The sequence below is a fragment of the Brassica napus genome, chromosome C7, assembly GCF_020379485.1.
Source record: "Brassica napus cultivar Da-Ae chromosome C7, Da-Ae, whole genome shotgun sequence".
In the NCBI taxonomy this organism is placed as follows: domain Eukaryota; kingdom Viridiplantae; phylum Streptophyta; class Magnoliopsida; order Brassicales; family Brassicaceae; genus Brassica; species Brassica napus.
Genome location: NC_063450.1, coordinates 26,307,627 through 26,327,674, shown reverse-complemented (window position 1 = coordinate 26,327,674; position 20,048 = coordinate 26,307,627). Strand labels below are relative to the sequence as shown.

The following is a 20,048-nucleotide window of genomic DNA, read 5'->3' as shown; positions in this document are numbered from 1 at the left end:
GCCGATCTTGTTTTAAACAATTGTGAATGCAATATCATGTTCGGATTCATGCAGAAACGATTTAAAACATTCTTATGATCCCTAGGGTTTCAATCTTTAAAGTTCTATCAACTTATGTTTAAGGTTTCAAGGCCTTAAGTATTTGTATGTTCAGACAGATTGATTCAAGCAATCTAAACAATCCTAAACCTCAATTCAAATCAGAAATCAAGCAATCAAGATCAATCTTAAAATTGGCTACATGTCTCCTTTAGGGTTTAGGGTTTTTGATTCCTTGATTAGGGTTTGTCAATTTCAGATTCAATCAATCAACATACAATCAGGTTCTAATTGGAATCAATTTATGTTTCTAGTTCTAAGGCTTGTCGATTTTAATCTCATGGTTTCTTTTAGGGTTTCATCAAGACATTGTTTCCATAATGATGGAATTAGGGTTCTTACTGTTCTAGGTTCTCAGATTGTGTTTATACCTTAGTTTCGTAGGGGATTATGAACCGGACCACCAGAGAATGGATGGAACTTCGAGCTGAGATGATCGGACGTCTGCTGCCTCCTATCGGGTCGCGGATGGAGTCGATCGCGGCTGGAGGTGTCTCGGCTGCGAGCTGGACGGGGATCGGATCGTCTCGGGTCGGTCGCGGGCTGGATTGCGGTCCTTCTGATCTGGAACGTGATCTGAGAAGCTAGGATGGATCTTTTTGGGTTCTTGATGAACAAGGGACAAGATTAGGTTTAGGGTTTTGGTTTTGGATCGCCGGCTTAGACTTTTTGGGTTCGATTTTGGTCTCAGGGTTCAGAGGCTATCGTGCTGATAACGTGTTGTGAACAAGAGATGAAATCGTGTTCTCTGTCTTATTATTTCTGAATCAAAGTGTTCCCTTATATAGGGGATACAAGAGATAGATAAAAGGAAAGTATCCAAATCATAATCCTAGAGTGAAAAGGAAAATTTCCTAAAGATAAACATGAAAGATAAATGGAAACATTATCTAGACAAGGGGCGGCCGACTCTCTCTCCCCTTTGGGCTGCCGACTCTCTCTCTCTCTATGGGCCTCGGTCTTGGCCTTTGGTTCCTAGCAATCCACATTGTTCATAACAACTAAATTACTTTTCACGAAGATTTTTACGTTTATATAGGATACGTTAAGTGAGATTGGAATTAATTTCTAAATGAACCCTAATCAAACATAAAAAAGATTCAATAATCTAAAGAATCAAATTGAATAATTAATTACCTGTATACATGTAAGCCGGACCTGAGATTTTCGGAGCCTTATTCGGAAAAAGAAATAAATTTTGATTTTACCTAAGAATCAAAAGAAAAAACTCTTTGGTTTTCTTATGAACTTGCTTATACAAAGAAGAAGTTATAAAACCAGTTTTGTAAGTTTCTTCTGGTGAGTTAAATTTTTTTTATTATAATATGTATAAATTATTTAAATGAAAAATAAAATAGAAAAAGTCGAATAACTTACGTGCTAATGTTACAGACCCACATAATATTTTATTCATGTACACCACAAACCAAAACTTTGATTTTCAATTTGCCTTGCACTCTTGCACATAAGATTACATATATTAACATTACATAAGCAAAAATTGGAAGTGGATACGAATGTTTCGTGAGCCTTGGACTTTCTTCTCTGACGGTTAAAGGATGAACGTTAAGCGAACTTTTGTTCACTTAATTTGATTTTCTAATATTCTGGGATTAAGGGAAGATAATCAAGAAATATTAAAACGGACGGAAGACAATGCTTAAAATAAGGTGAAGTCGGCCATTCCTCTCTCGCCTTATGTAAATCCTTAGCCTTTCCTAATCTCTGGGGTTATTGATAACGCGTTTAACTATTTTACAGCATTTCCATAGTAACAAAATTTTGGGAATTAATTATTCACTATTTTCTCATCCAAAGGATAATGACAATAACTCATAGCCAGAATCTATATATATAAAAATATGTTTCTCTCTCTTCTAAGTTATCCACTTGGAAAGTCACTCTTTGACAGGCCGACACGTGTCTCTGGGTTTTATTTATTTGGCTGAGTTTGAGTTTAACTTTGGGCTTATACTATGAACAATTGATAGGACTTTTTACTCTTTAAATTATTGAATGTGTTAATTATTTCTTAATACATAGTAGATAAAAAAAAACACACACACATTACGATATTGACGTTATAATATCATCAAAGCAATCTTTACCCTATGTACCTCATCCTGTGATAATTTATAAAGTAGCAACGAATCTATGAGTTCAACAAATTTGCAATTACCTACGTCAGAATTTTAAGTATATGAACAGTCAACAGTAGTGTGTTGAATATCATATTCATATGATTTAAAAGCCTTTACAAATTTTTATTTTTAAACATACACCAAAAATTTTATGAAAGTAAATATTCATTCAGGTTCTCAACCACTTCAAATACCACCAATGCCAAAAAAATTTAATCAAGTGCACGAAAACTATAATATATTTAAAACTACAATAAATACATTAGTTAATGAAAAATCTTTTTAAAAAAATATTATGGATGCATACATAAATATTAAGAGAAATGTATAAAAAGAAATAAAAGTAACAATAACTTGAAGAACAAAATGTATAAGACTGAGAATATTTATGATTTGTGGTCTAAGATATATTCAACTTATTGTCCTAATTAAGATATATTCAACTTATTGTCCTAATTAAGGTATAAGAGCAAACATATAGTTTTGTACTAACAGCTTACCAACCAATTTAATTTACATAGTTCATTCAACAGTAATCAAAACAAGCAAATTATCCCTAATCAAATCAAATATTGGTAGCTTTATAGTCTATTTAGTATTCAAATACATTAACATGTATAATATTTAACTAATATGTATATTTTTATATGATACAAATTTATATTAAACATTCATTCTAACTGCTTAAATTGTTTTTTTAATTTTCATCCCGCGGGGCCGGCCCTAGTGATATATATTAAAATATACAAAACGGATATTAGGGGTTATTACATCGATGATTTTATACAAAATGTGATATATCTTTATACAAAATGTGATATATCTTAAACTCAGAGTCTGTCCTAGGCCATGCTAGGTGAAACATTCGCAACAGGTCTCCAAAATTTTTGAAAAAAATTACTTACAAATAGACACCAAAAAAAAAAATTATAGACCCCCAAATTTGAAAAAAAAAAATTTTTTTACATAAACACAGCTACCGACTCTCAAAATCTCAAGGCCGGCCGTGCTTAAACTAGGTTCATTAAAAGAAAGCAAGCAAAAAGCCTCTCGTCGCGTGAATGTAATCAACTTCTAACGCATGAAAAGAAAGAATCTACAAAGTAGTGAATATATAGAAAACTGAGAATATTACGGGATATTTAGAGCATATATAATTTTTTTTTGGTAAAATTATTTAGAGCATATTTATTAATCCCCATATACAGAAATAAATATGCTGGCTTCACGATTTTCATTAGATTCGAGGTTTTAGGTCATCTTACTTGAGATCCGCTATACATATGCTGTTCTACTTATTACAGTAACATGTGAGAGATTGCTGAAATGAGACCTAAATATCTATCATTTGACTTAACGTGCGTGATGGGCAATGTCGCAAGTTCTTGTCACATTATTAATCACCTAAACTTCAATGTTTTTTATAATACTTGCTAGTGCTACGATGACGAAGAGCAACGTCAGGAGAATGATGAATTTTGAAATCTCAGAGACTACAAGTTACAGGAACAAAAACGCAGGATACCAAGAACGCTTTCTTGTATATTAGAAATCTGTTAAACAATCTTCCAACATCTGTTGAATCCGAATTACTCTCAGTCACACACGACTAGAGACAGACCAATTTCTAATCTCACAAAACAGAAACACGAGCTGCACACAAGGTCACTCATAGTTCTTCAGCTCTCAAGAACAAACCTCTTGCTCTAACTTTTTTAATCTTAAACAGCTAACCTAGATCTACCCAAAGTAATCAGGTTAAATACCCTTAACATCATATTCTATCTTTCCTAATATTGTGATAAGCCCAAATCTTCCAGATCTCCTTTGCTTCACGCCAAAGTAATATCCTGGAACCAATGAGACACTGACACGTCATCGTCTCATAACTGACTTGTAACCGCGAGTTACACATCCATCAACTCGTGTAACACCTCCTCTGTTTCGCGATCCGACATGCTCCTTTTCCTGAGCTTACATTCTCCCCCTTTTTATCTGAATGTGACAACCTAAGCATCCTGCACTGGAAACAACCACACAGTACAAATATCCAAGAGCATGGAGATAACTAGAAAACTTAAACCACTAATCATGAGCTTGAAAAACACATTCTTAAATAAGTTGCAAATACGGTTCATAAAAAGCATAGCCAATACACATAGTATAGTCTAAGTCTTAGATGCCACAAGATAGATAATATCAACATCACACTTTCTAAAGAAATTTAGATGTGACACAATCGTTATTCAGAGACGCCTCAATCCTCTTCCTCGTCTTCATCATCTCCATCCTCCTCCTCGGCTTCATCAAACGCAAGATGAGGGACATATTGCACATAATCTCCCCCTGCTTAGGTGCACATTAAGAGAAAAACATATTTGTTAGACAAGCAGCAGGTAAAGATATAAAAATTGTACAACTCCCTTACTCCTCAGGCGAACTCGAATGCAATGGTACGATTGATGTCTTCTTCAAGACTGGCAGCACTTGAATCTGCTCCAGACCCTCGACCGGCCTTAATGTCCTTGACGACCAATTTTGGAGTTCCCGTGAATTCATCATTTAGAGTGTCAGGAGGTATAGTACGCTGAAAGAGAATGGCCTGCTGAATCAAGGTAGGAAACATGATGCAACGAGTCTTCTCTGTTGTAGTGTTTCCTGCCATCGCCATAATTTGATCGTAGACTAGTTTCCCAAAGTCGAATCCATCATTATGATGGAGCATGTAGACAAACCTGAGACTCTTCTGATTCATAGATGTGTAGTTCATGGTAGGAATCCAATTCGAGCAGACGAGTTTGTACAGAACCTGATTTGTAGCGGTGAGATACTTCGAACTCATATTCTCCCATCGCCTTATTCTGCCGTCAGTGAGAAAATCACAAACTTTATCAATGCTTTCTTCCATCCAGTTGGGATCTTCTTCAAATCCAGGAATGCAGTACAGATAATTAATCATACTCGGAGAGAAATCAACAAGAGAGCCTCTGACATACACAGCTACACCATCGTCTCGTTCCTCAGCCTCATGGAGATTAGCAATTAATTCTCTTACCACATTCGACTGATAGGGATCAATATCAGTGAGTGTGTGAATCAAATCTGCTCCAGTCACAATCCTTCTGACATCAGAGAGATTATCGTCCGTGAGAGAGATACACTGCTGAGGAATGAACTTCTGGCCCCAGAGGTCTTTGTACCGCTCAGTCGCCGCCATTGAGAAGAACTTTCCGGTCATTGGCATTCTTTGTGGTCGCATAAGCTCTAGATAGAACTGAGCTTTAGTTTGATAAACATTCCGACTCTCCGCATATCTCTGTTCTTTGGAGTGATTTTCAGGAGTATCAGCTGCAATCAGAGCTTCATCGGGGTTCTCGTCAGAGGATTTCTCATCAGAGAGAGACTCAGCTTCCGTCTCAATGTGCTCCGGCGGAGGTGCAGTATCACCGGCTGAGACACGACGGCGAACCCGCTTTCGTGAGGATGGACATGATCCCGAAGGGATGTCAGAAGTGTTCATCGGAACTGTCTCGGAGACACATGGCGGATCGGACTCAACATTCTTCAGCTTTGAGAGACGCGAGCTTCTTCTTGCTGGTTGCATGTCGCTAGAAAGAGAGATCGATCGAGTGCGCCGGCAAGGGAGAGAGAGTGTGACACATGAGATCGGCTGAATCATTCAAGCCACAAGTACCAACCCTAAGCACACTCACATGACCCGTTAGAAAACACAAAAATAGGCCCAAGACAAACGACCCAGAACTAACGAATGAAGGACTCAAAATCAAACCGTTGCATTTTTTTTTATTATAAAGTTTTAAAACTACCATGTACAAACATAACTTACGTTTGTGAGAGAGAGAGTTTGTGTGACTGATAATCACGACCTTGTGAGCAATACATCACGACCTTGTGAGCAATACATCACGCAAAAGAAACCGTATCTTGAACAAACCACCAGAAGACATACTCAAGGATGCCTTTAGCGTCCAGAAGAGAGCTACAGAGATTGCTTCCCACTCGTACTAAGTCACCAAGAGGTTTTAATAGAAATCAGAGAGACCAACCCAAATCTGTAGCTATTTCTCAGCCGAGTAGCTGACACAAACATGATTCTACTACACAACTCACTCACACCTTAGCTCCTATAGCACAGTCATATGTATGGTCTGGAAACACAGTGTAGACATTTTGTGGGTCTGTCTCTCCAACTCGACAAATAGAGTAAACAATTTTTTTTTTTATCAGAGTCTATTTATCAACTCAAGTGAGTGAGACAGTTGTCAATACTAGAGACAAAGTGGGGCAACACCTCGCTCCAGGCTGAGCTATCTCGAAGAGTTGACATCAACCCTGCCCAGTCCGGACAGTGATCGAAATCAGAGTCAGAATGTTGTGTCATCCAGCTCCAAAACGAGTATCCATCATTCCGGGTTTTTCCCTTTTTTTTTTTTTTTTTTTTTTTGCATTTGCATGAGATACACAATTCTCCTTCTGCCTATTTTCACTCAGTCTCTTCTGTGTTTCCTCATTTAATCCAGACAGTGATCAAAGCTCAGACCTAAAATGTTGCAGCATCCTGGTCCAAGATGAGTGTCTTTCACCAGTGAATCAAGTGACTATACTATTGAGAAGATAGGTGGAGTAAGCTGCACAATCGAACTTGTTGGCTCAAGGTTTTGGGGTTGTGGTGACATATCGACAAGCAGTAACACATATATATACAGCAGCTCTCCTCTTCTGACAGGACTTATTCAGAGATTCACAATCTCTAAAGCCTTTCGAAGGCCTAGGAACATGTTATAGTCCAGAGGTTTGGTGAATATATCACCCAGTTGTCTTTCAGTTGGTACATGCTCAGGATCACTATTTTCATCTCAACCAACTCTCTCACAAAGTGATGTCGAATGTCAACATGTTTGGTACGTGAATGCTGAACCGGACTTTTATTCAAGTTTATAGCACTCATATTATCACAATGAACTAGCATAGGGTCAGAGATGATACCATAATCCACGAGCATTTGGCGCATCCACAGTAATTGAGTGCAACAACTCCCCAGGGCGATATACTCAGCCTCAGCGGTTGATAGAGAGACACAGTTCTGCTTCTTGCTATGCTAGGCTACCAAGTTGTTTCCAAGGAAGAAACATCCACCAGATGTGCTATGTCTGTCGTCCAAGCACCCTGCCCAGTCAACATCACAAAACCCTACAAGATTCACATTAGTTTCAAAGGTATAATGTAGACCAAAATCCAACGTACCTTTCACATATTTGATAATGCGTTTGACAGCATTCATATATGATTCCTTTGGAGAGGCTTGATATCGTGCACAAATACCTACGCTTAGACATAGATCAGGTCGACTCGCAGTAAGGTACAGCAGACTGCCTATCGTGGCTCTATAGAGTTTTTCATCGACCGGTTTCCCATCAGCATCTCGCGACAACTTTGTAGTTGTGCTCATCGGAGTATTGGCTGTCTTACTCGTCTGCATTCCAAATCTCTTAATAAGATTTTTTGCATATGTGCTTTGTGATACCGTGATTCCATCATCAAGCTGCTTGACTTGCAGTCCAAGAAAATAGCTTAGCTCACCCACCATACTCATTTCGAACTCCTTGGTCATAGTTCTAACAAATTCATCAACCATGGACTGAGAGGTTCCTCCGAATATGATATCATCAACATAGATTTGGATGATAAGTATGTCTTTTCCATTCTCACTAATAAACAAAGTTTTATCAACTCCCCCTCTTTGAAACCCAGCCTGAGTCAGGAACTCAGTCAGTCGGTCATACCAGGCTCGGGGAGCCTGTTTAAGTCCATACAGTGCCTTTTTGAGTTTGTAGACATGATCAGGGAAGTGAGGATCCTCGAACCCCTTAGGCTGTGTGACATAGACTTCTTCCTGTAACACACCATTCATGAATGCACTTTTCACGTCCATTTGATAGAGCTTAATCTTCAGATTTCATGCCATTGTGAACAAAAGTCTGATCGACTCTAGTCGTGCAACTGGGGCAAATGTCTCATCAAAGTCCACACCTTCGATTTGTGCGTAACCTTGTCCCACAAGTCTGGATTTGTTTCTGACCACGTTCCCATTTTCATCAGTCTTATTATTGTGGATCCATTTAGTGCCAATGATGTTGACACCATCAGGTCGTGGAACTAGTTCCCATACATGTAACTGATCAAACTGCTCAAGCTCTAGATGCATAAACTCTGTCCAAAACTCATCATTTAGTGATTCCTGAAGTGTTTTAGGTTCAATCAAGGATACAAAACACTCGAGTTCATTCATCTCAACTATGAAGCATACAAGCTTGACCATTTCCTTGAAGTCAATCTCCTTCTTCCTTGTGACTCTCTCGTCAAACACTCCACCAATCACATCAGCAACAGAGTGATTCCTATGCAGTTTAGCTTTATCCAGATCAACATGATGTTCCCTGGTCTGATCATCCTCTCCTTCTGACTCGTCTTTGATTTTTACCTCAGAGGATGATGAAGCTGGCTGTGTGACACACTCAATTTTCTGAGTTACTCGTGCTTGATAGAATCCGATACTGTCATCAAACACAACATTTACATTATCTCCAGTGAACTTGGTGCGTTGATTGAACACTCTGTATGCTGAGCTGTTTGTTGAATATCCTAGAAATATCCCAACGTCACTCTTTGCATCAAACTTCCCGAGATGTTCTTTATCATTCAAGATGTAGCACAAACAACCAAAGACGTGCATATGACTGAGGTTTGGAGTCTTTCCCTTGAACACTTCATATGGAGTAGTTTTTGTGTTAGGCTTGACATACACGCGATTTATCACATAACACGCAGTGGCTATAGCCTCTGCTCAAAAACCGGATGGTACACTGTTTCCACAAAGCATAGCTCTAGCCATCTCCTGCAGTGTCCTGTTTTTTCTTTCCACTACTCCATTTTGTTGAGGAGTTCAGGGAGCTGCATACTTATGTTGGATTCCTTGACTGCGGCAGAATTTATCAAATTCTTCATTTTGAAACTCACCTCCATGATCACTCTTGATCTGCACTATGCCGCCTTTTTCCTGTTTGAGTTGCAAAGCTAGAATACGGAAACTTTCCAATGCATCAGATTTGTTCCTCAGGAAGTCTACCCAAGTGTATCTGGAGAAGTCATTTACAAGAACAAAGATGTATCTTTTTCCAGCAATGCTGTCTGGTGTGATTGGTCCCATATGATCCATATGCACCAGCTCCAGTATCCCCTTGGATCTGATCTCAGAAATCTGCTTGTGCTGAACCTTAACCTGCTTTCCTGACAGCAACTTCCACACACAGTGTCAGTTTGTTTCACCAGTTCTGGAACTCCCCTGACAACCTCAGCATTGACCAGTCGGGTCAGACCATTAGTATTCATGTGTCCGAGTTTTTTGTGCCAAAGAACCAACTTATATTCTTTAGCCGAGTAGCACAAATGTGATGGCTTCCACATGTAACAGTTATTTCCAGATCGCACACCGCATAGAACCACATTCCCTCTAGCATCGACAGCTCGACATTCTTTGCTGTTGAAGATGACGTCCAATCCCTCATCACACAGTTGGCTGACACTGATGAGGTTTGCCTTAAGACCATCCACATAGAAGACATTAATGAGTCTAGTTAAGACAACCTTGTTCAATTCACCCACATCTCGTATCTTTCCTTGACCACCATCACCGAAGGTTACTTTGCCTCCTTTGATAAACTTTAGCTTCTCAAAGAAATCTTGATTTCCTGTCATATGTTTTGAGCAGCCACTGTCAAAGTACCAAGGAGTATCAAACTGTAGGTTGGAATCAGAACTTGTGTATGCAACGTTGCTCACTAACTCAGTTTCGGTAGACAAAGTTGCAAAGTTGCAGATGATAGGTTGTTCTGCATTAGTGCGTAGTTCATTCTTCTCAATGTGTGAGACAGTCGAGACTATCTGCTTGTAGTTCGGGTACAGATCTCGCTTAGCTATCCAAACATGACCATACAAGGATGGTTCCATAAAGCAAAGATTCATTCTCCAGGCTCGTTGATACTGATTTCTTCGGAAGTAGCAGAATCTGACGCTATGACCACGCTTTCCACAGAAGTGACATCCATTTCCTCGTTGCGTAGTAGTAGTCTTCTTCATGTTTCCACTTTTCTGATTATCAATCTGAACCTTTGTCGATACTTGGATTTCTTTTTCTTTCGAACTACCTTTCAGAAATACAGTTTCAGCAGATTTGGATGCAGAGCCTTGAAAACCAAATCCCTAACTGCTGGTAGGACACTGACCAACGGTGAGAAGATGATCTAGAGTTTTTGTGCCAGTAGTGAGCATTCTTACTCTCTTGAGATTTTCAGCGAGTTGATTTTCAAGTAATTTGCTCTTGTCCATCTCCTTGATCAGTAGATCATTCAGATGACTTACCTTCAGCTCAAACTGCTTCTGCACCCTTTCCTGTTATGTCATCACTCTCTTTAGGGACAGCATCTCTTGGTCTGAGTTCTTTAAGATTGATAATTCAGCAACTTGATTTGAAGGTTTCTCCAATTCCAAGATATTCACCTGAGCTTTTAGCTTGGCCTTATCTTTCAGTAGTTGTAGGTTCTCATGGCTGAGTTCAGCAAATTTGTCGAACAAATAATTATATTATGTTTCAAGGTCGTTGCTGAGATCATCTTCATCCTCATCCACGAATGAATACAGCTTTGGTTCTTCTTCCTTGCAGACAAGTGCCATAAAGTTTAGATGTAGCTCATCGCCATCGCTGTCACTCTCTGAGTCTGTATCACTGAAACACATGAGTGAGTTGTCCTTTTTCAGATTATTAGGACATTCACTTCGAGTGTGACCAAAACCCTTGCAGTCAATGCACTTCAGCTCTTTTCATTTAGCTAGCGGACACTCATTGCGATAATGCCCATAGCCTTCACACTCATGACACTGCAACTCCTTCTTCTTCGAGTCTTGCCTAGTGTACTGAGAGCTGTTTTGATCTTAGTCATTCCTCTGAAACCGTTAGTTGGATTGATTCCCTCCTTTCTCCATTCGCTTGATGAACTTGTTGAAGTTTCGAGCCATTAGTCCCAAGTTCTCTTCAATCTTTGTGACTTGATCCTGCTCTTTAGAGTCAGCTACAAAATCGATGCTCTTTTGAGAGTTAGCAGTTCGATTAGTTTTCTCCAGATCATGAACTTCTTAGATACCATACAGATGATCAAACTTCATCTCATCAGTATTAACGGCTATATCCAGTACAGCCTTGTAAGCTTCGAATCGTGGAGGTAGACATCTTAACAGTTTTTTCACCAAATCCTTCTCATCATATTTCTTTCCAAGAACTGATGCTTCTCTGGCAAGTTCACTGATCTTTGAAATGAATCCGTCAATTGGTTCATCATCCGTCATGCGAATGTTTTCAAACTTTGAGGCTAAGTGATCGATCCTTGTTCTCCGCATGCTAGTATTTCCTTCAAAGTGATTGGTCAAAATATCCCATGCCTCTTTAGCAGATTCACAACCTTGGATGATTTTAAACTGGTCCAGATCCACCGAAGATAAGATTGCAGTGAGGGCTTTAGAGTTGAACTTCGATGCTGCCTTCTCTTGATCAGTCCACCTATCCTTTGGGTTTGGGGCCAAGGTTTTGCCATCGGTCATCATTGTTGGGACATACCAACCTTCCTCTACTGTGGTCCATTCATCCTCATCAATTTCTCTGATCAACTGTCGCATCCTTGCCTTCCAATGACCGAAGTTGCAACTGTCCAGCATGATAGGTTTATGAATCCCGAATAGTTCCTTCATGGTGTCCATGAAACAGGATCTGAACCTGTTAGTAGTATATGATACCACAGAGGTTTCCTGCTCTGATACCAAATGAAAGTTCAGAGACTACCAGTTACAGGAACAAAAACGCAGGATACCAAGAACGCTTTCTTGTATATTAGAAATCTGTTAAACAATCTTCCTAGATCTGTTTAATCTGAATTACTCTCAGTCACACACGACTAGAGACAGACCAATTTCTAATCTCACAAAACAGAAACACGAGCTGCACACAAGGTCACTCGTATTTCTTCAGCTCTCAAGAACAAACCTCTTGCCCTAGCTTTTTCAATCTTAAACGGCTAACCTAGATATATCCAAAGTAATCAGGTTAAATACCCTTAACATCATATTCTATCTTTCCTAATATTGTTTCACGCCAAAGTAATATCCTGGAACCAATGAGACACTGACACGTCATCGTCTCATAACTGACTTGTAACCGTGAGTTACACATCCATCAACTCGTGTAACACCTTCTCTGTTTCGCGATCCGACAGGCTCCTTTTCCTAAGCTTACAAATTTTATTTGGAACCAATATACTCTAGCAAGGGCTACTCCTTATAATAGTAGTTGTCTCTTTACTGGTCCATTATTGTTGCTCCGGGCCTCCGGCCTTTTCTGCCCTTAAATTCTTCATTTCGTTTACTCATATTTCCAGATAAATTAGTCTCACATACTAATAAATACCACAAACACAAATATTCAACAGAACTCATGCACAATGTGGTAATTTTGGTCAAATGTAGTTAGTATCAATAATAATCTTAAAATACATGCATGTTTTTCTACAACTCGCACATACGGGCAACCGCACCGCCGAAAGTGAACTTGCTTAGTGACAGAGACAATACTATTGTTTTTTTTTGGTAAAAATGTAAAGAGACAATACTATTGTTACGAACAGCTAGATTATATATATTATATCGAACACATCTTTAGTTGGTTATACGATTCAGGGTGATTGTCTTGAAATACTTTTCCCATCAATAAACCATATTGGCTCTTCAAACATGCAAATTATATGGCCCTGCAAACAGAGAAAAACAAGATACAACAGATTACAATGTAATATTTGTGTTTAGTTTTTATATACAGAAGAATATTTATATACTAATCCTAAATTACATGAGAAAATTAGAGAGAGAGAGAGAGAGAGAGAGAGGGAGAGACTTACTATTCGAACAAATCTAATCAAAAGAACCTTAAGTGGGGATCAAGGGGCATTCCATAAGCTGCGTATAATGGATCATATGCTGCATTTTGTATAGACCTGAAATATTACGTAACTGTATAAGTAGTGTTCCTAAATTCTTGTTTTTTCCTTTTAAGATTTGAATTTGAGATTCTAATTAACAAACCTTACCGTACTTTACCAGACTAGACCAATTATATGAGTTCTTAAGAATATCTGAATATGTACCAACTAATATTTAATTGCTTGATATATTTATAGTCGGAAACTTGGCATACACAAACCTCTTGTCATGATGGTGTTTAGCTGCATATCCTGCACCTGAGCGCGTATTTTCATTTTGCCAAAAAGAATACGTCGATGAATCTGCTATAGATTTTTCTTGGAAAGTTCCCATGGTCCTCTGCAATATTCATTATTTAATTAATTCACACTCATAAAAGTTTTCCTGCTTTAAAGAAATGAATTATATATAATGTATGTGAGAGCGCATGTTTATACTCTTGTCTTAGCCGATGAGCTTTCATTTTCAAGTTGATCATTACAACTGCGTTGTCTTAAAACCCCACTCTGCGCAATATTAGACACCATAATACCATTTGATATTAGAAACAAGCTCATTCTTCAAAGGTGGTTGTATTGTTCATTTATTGACAAGAAAAAAAATTGCATTTTGTCCAATGATAAGATTAAAAGACTAAGTATAAGATGGCATGCTCTGATCCCGGGTCTGAGGAGATGTACAAACATCGGCTCAAAAATTCATAGTCATCAGAAAAAAAGACAATACCTGCGGAGTCATTATGTTTGTGTATGAATTCCGATACTGATTGTACAGAGTTGGGTTCGTAGAAGGGATTGCTGTAATATGTTCTTTTCCCTTATCTTGTGTGCCATAATGTCTAAATAAACAAAGGTATGATAAATGCAGTGTTAACAAATAGATTGCATCAAGCACTAACTATAATTATATTATATTGTGATAGTAGTGGAATCTTTGTACCTGAGAGAGGTTAAGGGAGTTTGAGTTGTAGGTACCGAAGGTATCGAAATTAGATTTTTCCTTGGCCTACAATAAAATGTGAATATTGTATCTTCTTTCAAACATTAGATCATAAAAATACTGAAGCATTCATTTGTTTTGTAAGACCATGATGTTACCTTCCACGGGGTCGACGAGTATAAGTAGTTTTTAATGAGCTTGGTGTTTGGAAATTAAAAGCATATGGGTCAGACTGATATGTCTGCGCAAATGGTGAATAGCTTTCTGACCTGCGGTTCATTCAAGAAACTCTACAATTGTAAGATAATCTAATTTAAGCGTACATACAAAAATCAAATAGTGAAAAATCATCATAGCTACGTTTTTGGGGTATGAGTATAAGAAATCATGGGAGTACGATTCTCTGGATTCGGTATAATGTTTCTTGACGAGGCACAAGGAATCTGGTGTTGATTGCTTAACCTAGCCCCCCTAAAATATTTGGACAAAAATTTATCAAGGACATCTACGTTTAACAAAAATGTAGATAAACTAATTTTAGAAAAATAGTAAGTTGTTTTCTTACACATATGGTGGTTTAGGAACGTTGGACGGTTCAGGTCGGTGCATCTGATCATTTTCATGACGATGCTTTAGTTTTGCAAGTAGTAAGTCGTCATCATATCGTTCTTCCTGAAACCTGCATGGACTGATAATTGTATTAATATTAATTCTAAACCTTTGTATATATTTAAAGAGGCAAGAGGATGTTATAAGTTGATGAGTACAAAGAAGGATGAATGCGATGATCTTGAAACATAGGATTGTGATTTGTTGGTGCATTAGTTCTCCCAACTTGTTGTGCATTACTCCCCATCTGAAGCATCACAATATTGAATGAGTTGAGACTGCTGAGTAGATAAAGAGATATTTAAATAACCAAAGTTATAGAAGATTCATACCTTTAACGTTGAAACATACGGCTCGTTGGAGAAATTAGGAATTGTTTGCGACAATGAAGGTTGTTGATAGCTTTGATTTACAAATCCATGTTGTACATCAGTTGACTGAAATTCAGTTGTCATCACCTTATTCGTCGAGGTTAGCAAACAGTTTTCACTGTAGCCACTTTCTCTTTGGCCACTCTGGAATGTACATGGTGGCTGCATATTTATGAGATTAGTCTACATATTGATCGGTTATCCTCCCATTTGTTACAAAAAGTGTCTATGTTGTAAATTTTTCGAGAAAATACAAATAAATCAAATGCATATCAGCGAAAGAAGTTTCATGGTTAACTTATGCTCATACCATGCCCGGAAATTTTTCTACTGCGTTGAAAGATCTAGAATAATGGTCCTGGTAATGGAAGCTTTGATGTTGTAAAATCATCTCTGGAACAAAGCTTGAATTTCTTGTTAATGTCTCTTGATCAGTGTGCGGATTTTCTATTAATGTTGAGGGATGTACATCATTGGTTTCTCTTTGGCCATTGCGGAATGTACATGGTGGCTGCACCTGCATATTTATGAGATTAGTCTACATTTTTTTAGAGATCCTTCAATATTAAAAAGTGTTTATGTAAGTTTTTCTAGAAAATATAAATATATCAAATGCATATTACTGAAAGAAGTGGCATAGTTAGGTAACGTCATACCATGCCAGGAAAGTTTTCTACTGCGTTGAAAGATCTGGAATAATCGTCCTGGTGATGGAAGCTTTGATGTTGTGGTACCATCTCTGGACAAAAGCTTGAGTTTGTTGTTAATGTCTCTTGATCAGTGGGCGGATTTTCTATCAATGTTGAGTGATATATATCATTTGTGGCGGCAGAGACAGAGATAGATTCAACAATCTCATTGTGTACACCTTCTGAAGCCAGCAACGAAGGATTTTCCGGACACGCCTGTATGAGGAAATGAATACATAAGATAGATATATTCGGGAGTAAATAAAGTTAGTAAACTCAAAATGATATACAAGCACTTTGAAAATGATATCATATTCATGTATCAAATATCAAATAAATTGAACCCTTATCTTCTTAACAAATTATATGCATAAATGTATACATTTACACCGACAGTCAATTTTAAAAGAAAAATGTAAGAGATGAAAAAGTATACCGTGAGAGCATTAAAATTTTCTGGCGGGTCCAAGAACAAAAAGAAGTTGGTGTCCAACGGAAACTGAAGATCATCGCTTGAAGTCATGTTTAACAACACTGTAATTTTCACAATCAGATGAACATATTGTAAATTTACCACAAATTGCTTATGCAAAACCTTTTTTTGTGTGCCTATGCTTATTCAAAATACAAATAGTTTCAAAATAAATTTTAGACCAAAATACGGTAGTATGAAATCATATCAACCTACAATAATTATCGTGATAACAGCTAAATTTCCAAATCAAAGATACAGTAGGACGAATCTATAAGCCTAGAAACAGAAGATATTAAAAAAACATCAATTTTCAGATGGTAGATACGGTAATAACAAAACCCAAAGCATCAACAAGTTTCTTCCTTTTTCAAAAAAAATCCTTTTTCAAAAAAAAAAAAACAAGTTACTTCCAAATTGATTATGCCATACGAGATAACAATATAACAAAAATCTTTGCATCAATATCTTACAAGAAAATTTTTAATGATATGATATAGGGAAGCTTTAATTATGTAAGAAATGATGATAAGTTTTAAGCTAGAAGACCTCAATGAATCTTTGAGAAGCATGAGTTTTATATGTGAGACAAATTGTATATACCTTTTCTTCAAAAAAAATGCGGTCTAATATGTTAAAATGGAAAGCACGAGACTGCTAAAACAAACAAAAAACATGTATAACAGAACATGAGAGGGGTGGATGTATATATAGTGAGAAACATACCTTTATACATGTGTATTTTATGTGATTGTCTATATTTTGAAATAGCCCATGTATTTTGACACAAACGATGATTTTGAAAGTCATACTTTTGATAAGAAGAGCTAAAAATAGCTTAACTTAGATAATTGACTACTTTACATTTATTGGTGCAAAATCTAGATTATAAGGAAAATACCCTATATTCAAGATTTGTTATGAATATTAGATATGGATGACTATTATAGAGATAAACTCATAGGATATTCTAGATATACTTATATTTAAATTTACTTTATCTCCAAGTATTATATCCTATATATATCTGATTCCCTGTGAAATAATACAGTATTAATTCTCCTTTCTTTTTTCTTTGTTCACAATACGTTATCAACACGAAATCATACCTCATCTGAGCAACTTCCAAATACATGAAACCCTAGCTTTTGAAAAAAATATCGAAACCGTCTTTCCATCGAGACCTAAATATTATGTTTAATCTTAATTCAATTGATCTATAATCTTGTACTTTAATTGAAACTAGAGCTTGATCCGCGCACCCCTCTGGTATACACGTTTTCTCATTAGATTCCATATTTTTTCTATATTTTTGGTAAAATATATTCTTAATATTTGACTAACAAATAATGTATAATAGAATTTTTCGTTTATAATATAGTTATTCTTTTTCATCATTGAACCAATGTCACGTGTTCGTGTAGTTAAATGGATATTATGGTAGCCTCTGTTTTGTAAAAACAATTATTATTTTTAAAAAAGATTTGTTTCTCTTTTGTGTAGTGTGCCATCTTATGAGGTTAAAAAAGATATAATAGTATCCTTTTTAGATTTTTATAGACATCAGTCTACTGAAATTAGTCAATGTTTTATGTTCGGGTAGTTAGTTCGATGTTAGGTTCATGAGATATTCATCATATTCAACTGAAATTTAGAAATCCTTAGAAGCATAAGTGATATGTTATGATCTTGTTTGGTTTTGACACTACTTTTTTCTCGCGAAAGTTGCTTTAAGAGTAGCAATCTATCAACAAATCAAAACCCAAGTATGAGTCAATTTAATATACTATCAGCCAAGAAATTTAAAACTTGAGATTCTGTTAAAATTAAAAACTAAAAACATGTTACTAATTTGAGTTCCTTACCATCTGAAGTATAATTGTTTACTCAGGCAGCACATAGCTCAATGCAAACTTCAAAGTGCTTATTGTTTCTCCGGCCTTAGGACGATGTGGACAAACATCTAATGTTGAAGAAACCGGCACAAGACTTGCATTGCATCCGTTAAAAAAAGACCCTTTTGAGAGCTATTCCTGATCTCTAACGTATCAATCACGTCAAGGAATATAAAACTGAAAACATAAACATGAACTCTCTCTCTCTCTCTAAAACATTAAGAAGCGAACCATTCATGATACATGATAAAAAAAGAAAAGGATATCTTCTGCTGGTTCCATCAATAACCAGAAGGTTTTTGACTTACTCAGTTTAAATATCAATCATCTGAACATCAATATCACAAAATAGTTGAGTGATTATCATATAAAGTTAAACAAAACAATATAAAAATGAGAAACTTACAGTTTCATCTGCGTGCATTCAAGTGTATCCCCTCCATAGTTGTGTTTTGTTTTCTACGAATGAAGTAGTTTCACGTGCACTCGCCATGTTGTTTTAAATGGCTTCACGTCTTTATAAAGCGTAAAAGTTTTGTTTGTGCCATACCGATTTCTGTGTTTTTATCTGTGACAGTTGAATGGGAGATGAGCTATATACATCCGGTGATCGACGACATCTATTAAAATATTGTGTTATACCGGTATATAATAGTTAGATATGTTACTTGATTGTAGGGGTTATTATTGAGAAGGGAAGATGCCTTTTGCCATCGAACAAATCGATTGGAATAAGGAAGGTTAGTTAGGATTGTATCACGGCAACTTAAAATAAGGAAAAATGAAATCGTAGTTAATAAAAGCGAATATTGAACTAAACCGGTTTTTAGTAATTAGATATGGTACTTGATTGTAGGGTTGTTATTGAGAAGGGAATATGTTTTTTTGTTTAACACAAATCGAATGGAATAAGGAAGGTTAATTTGGAGTTTATCACGCCAACATAAAATATAAAATGTGAAGGCGAGTGAATCAAGGTGAATATCTTTTTAACATATCTAGTGAGTTAAGTTTAAAATTGATTTTCCATTTATTATTAATAATTTCGTGTAATTTATTATGTAAAATTTTTTGATTTATTTGAGAGGATATAAAATTGGGATAATTTTAAAAATACCCTATTTGTGATTTGAAATTTGAAAAATACACCCTTTTTTATTTATTGAAAATTACACTTTATTACCTTTAATAAGACACTTTTGTCCTGGTTTTATTTAGTAATTAATTTTTAATAACTAATTAATTCAGAAAGTATATAACTAAAGTTAAACTTTAAAAATATTATTATTATCTGTGTTTGTAACGTTTTGAGATAAAAATATGTTCATGTTGTTGATTTTTAGTATCTTTAATAAAATGATGAATGAATTGAATCATACAGATTTTTAAGAACAGTGAAAAAGTAGGTTACAAAATTATCTGCAACTGGAAGAGTTCTTCCGTGCTCTAGGCTTCACAAAGTTCAAAAAATATCTTTTCTTCCCTAGAATTATTGTGTGTTAATCAAAGAAAAATACTGTACGGAATAAATTGTGGTAAGAATAGAAAAGATACACCGATGCAACATTTACTGGTTTGATCGGTAATGGCTGTAGCTTTAAAATTTTTGCTGTAGAAAAAAATCTGTAAATTTTTTGCTGTGGCTTTAGATTTTATTGCTGTAAAATTTTATGGAAAGCACTAAAAAATTGCATGGGATATTTGGCTCTGCAGAGCACTTGTACAGCTATAGG

At 36.4% G+C, this 20,048-nt stretch overlaps 1 protein-coding gene and 1 long non-coding RNA gene across 2 annotated transcripts; both read right to left on the bottom strand.

Annotated features, from left to right (window-relative positions):
- Window positions 1–1,235: 1,235 nt before the first annotated feature.
- LOC111210830 lies at window positions 1,236–6,675 on the bottom strand. Its single transcript, XM_048762736.1, has 2 exons — window positions 1,477–6,675; window positions 1,236–1,307 (listed from the first exon to the last, which is right to left on the bottom strand). The coding sequence occupies exon 1, from the start codon at window positions 5,917–5,919 to the stop codon at window positions 4,672–4,674; it is 1,248 nt and encodes a 415-aa protein (XP_048618693.1). The 5' UTR covers window positions 5,920–6,675; the 3' UTR covers window positions 1,236–1,307; window positions 1,477–4,671.
- Window positions 6,676–11,773: 5,098 nt separating this feature from the next.
- LOC125589978 lies at window positions 11,774–19,608 on the bottom strand. Its single transcript, XR_007326164.1, has 4 exons — window positions 18,722–19,608; window positions 15,916–18,643; window positions 14,845–15,776; window positions 11,774–14,750 (listed from the first exon to the last, which is right to left on the bottom strand). It is a non-coding gene; the product is annotated as an uncharacterized LOC125589978 (long non-coding RNA).
- Between the last annotated feature and the right edge of the window lie 440 nt (window positions 19,609–20,048).

What these genes read in the sequence shown, in the direction of transcription:
- LOC111210830 (XM_048762736.1), bottom strand. Translation starts at nt 5,919, where the DNA reads ATGATTCAGCCGATCTCATGTGTCACACTCTCTCTCCCTTGCCGGCGC.